The sequence below is a fragment of the Myotis brandtii genome, unplaced genomic scaffold, assembly GCF_000412655.1.
Source record: "Myotis brandtii unplaced genomic scaffold, ASM41265v1 scaffold439, whole genome shotgun sequence".
In the NCBI taxonomy this organism is placed as follows: domain Eukaryota; kingdom Metazoa; phylum Chordata; class Mammalia; order Chiroptera; family Vespertilionidae; genus Myotis; species Myotis brandtii.
The window spans coordinates 712,424-714,102 of record NW_005366783.1 but is presented as its reverse complement, the minus strand read 5'-3'; the positions used below and the strand labels follow the sequence as shown (position 1 = coordinate 714,102).

The 1,679-nt window shown below is 64.1% G+C and overlaps 1 protein-coding gene across 1 annotated transcript in view; it reads right to left on the bottom strand.

Moving 5' to 3' along the window:
* Positions 1-1,679, bottom strand: part of ACSBG1 (acyl-CoA synthetase bubblegum family member 1) — a 41,022-nt gene that overhangs the window by 3,061 nt on the left and 36,282 nt on the right. Inside the window, exons 10-11 of the mRNA XM_014546257.1 lie at positions 1,563-1,679; positions 494-724 (exon numbers count right to left, since the gene is read on the bottom strand). Of these exons, the coding sequence (XP_014401743.1) occupies positions 494-724; positions 1,563-1,679 (348 nt within the window). The remainder of the gene's footprint in view (positions 1-493; positions 725-1,562) is intronic.

The window sequence follows — 1,679 nt, the reverse complement described above, 5'->3', positions numbered from 1 at the left end:
CTCCAGGCCCGGGGTCAGCCCCCGAGGGCCCTGGGATCCCCAACGTCTCCGTCTTCCCCGATGGCCAGAGGTGCCCCTCCCAGGCCTCTTGTACTCTAACAGGGCCCGGAGCTGAGCAGCAGGGCCCAGGAGAGGTTTCAGGTGAATGAATGAGTGAATGTGACGACTCAGGTTCTGGGACGGCTGAGCAGGGACGGGAGGCCGTTCAGCCCGAGAGATGACCTTCACCCACGTCTCAGCGCTGACCGTTGCCCCAGCCCACCAGAGGCCGGCCCTGCCCCAGCTCCCACCGTGTGGCTGGGCCCTCGGCGTACACGGAGAACTCCTCCCCCGGAGCCCTGCTTTCCACCACAGACCAGGAAACACGGCAGAGACCAGCTCCCTGGGACGGAGGCCTGGCAGGGGCTAGGCCCTGGAGACCCCACAGCCCAGGGCCCGAGCTCCAAGCCGCAGGGGTGTGAGCGGGGGCGGGTGCGGGCACCGCCCCGGGTACCTGTACAGCCGGAAGTTGCAGGGGCTGGACATGAAGTGGGGGCCCGAGGTCTCACTGAGGCCGTAGCCCGAGTACAGGCGGATGTTGAGGCCCAGGAAGAAGCGCTGTGTCTCCGCGGTCATGGGGGCTGCTCCGTAGAAGCTCTTCCGACACTTGGCAAAGCCCAGCGCCTGGCGGACCTTGGCCAGCACCAGGTAATCCGCCAGCCTGGCTGCGAAGGGCTTCAGGTCGCTGGAGGGAGAGGGAGCAGGGGCCAGAGGAAATGACACACACACGTCCTCTCTAAAGGGCTGGACACTCAGCCCCGGCCAGGGGCTCAGCTATTAGAACACCTTTTGGATGCGCCCGAACTCAGGCTGACCCCTGGTCGGGGCACGTCCAAGGATCAACCCACAAATGCATCAGCAACTCGATGTTTCTCCCTCCCACTCTCCTCTCTCTAAGCCACAAACTAAACCTTAAAGAGAAAGGATGGGTATTCAGTGGGTCACACTGGCCTGGCCTGTTCTGACTGCTCGGCACCAAGGCCCAATCCGTCACAGAACAGTTCACATCCTGGCCCTGCCCATGAACACGCATACATACATGGGTGCACATATGTTTCGAGCCAGGAAACAGACTGAGCTGTGTACGGGCACACAGGCCACCAGGAGTACACGTGTGCAGAGACTGGAGCAGTCACGCCTAGACACCCCTGGACAGACGTGTGGGAAAGCCCGTAACTGCGCCGACATGCACATCCACTTCACGTCTGTGCACATGAAGCGCAGGCGCAGACACGTGCACACGTCTCATGAGACGGACACCGGCCACGGAGTGTTTCTACTCCGGTCCAGGCCAGATTCACGCACCAACCCCCCAGCACCGTGTGGGGGTTAAAGAGCCACTGCGAGGTCACTGGGAGGCCGGGAAAGCCCACCCCCGTGGCCCCTGCTCCCGGCAGGGAGGGAGTCAGGCCTCACGGTCAGAGCCAGAGGCGGGGAGAGGACGGGGCTCTGCACAGGCTCCCAGCGCGGACAGGCCGGGGGGGCGGGGGCGCACACTGGGGCTGTGACTCCGCCCTCCGTACCTGCTGGGGCAGGTCAGGTTGTGCTCCAGCATCACCGACATGGCCCACAGGAGCATCTTGCGCCGGATGAAGCCGGACTGAGCCGCCACCTCCTGGATGCGCTCCATGATCTTCTCC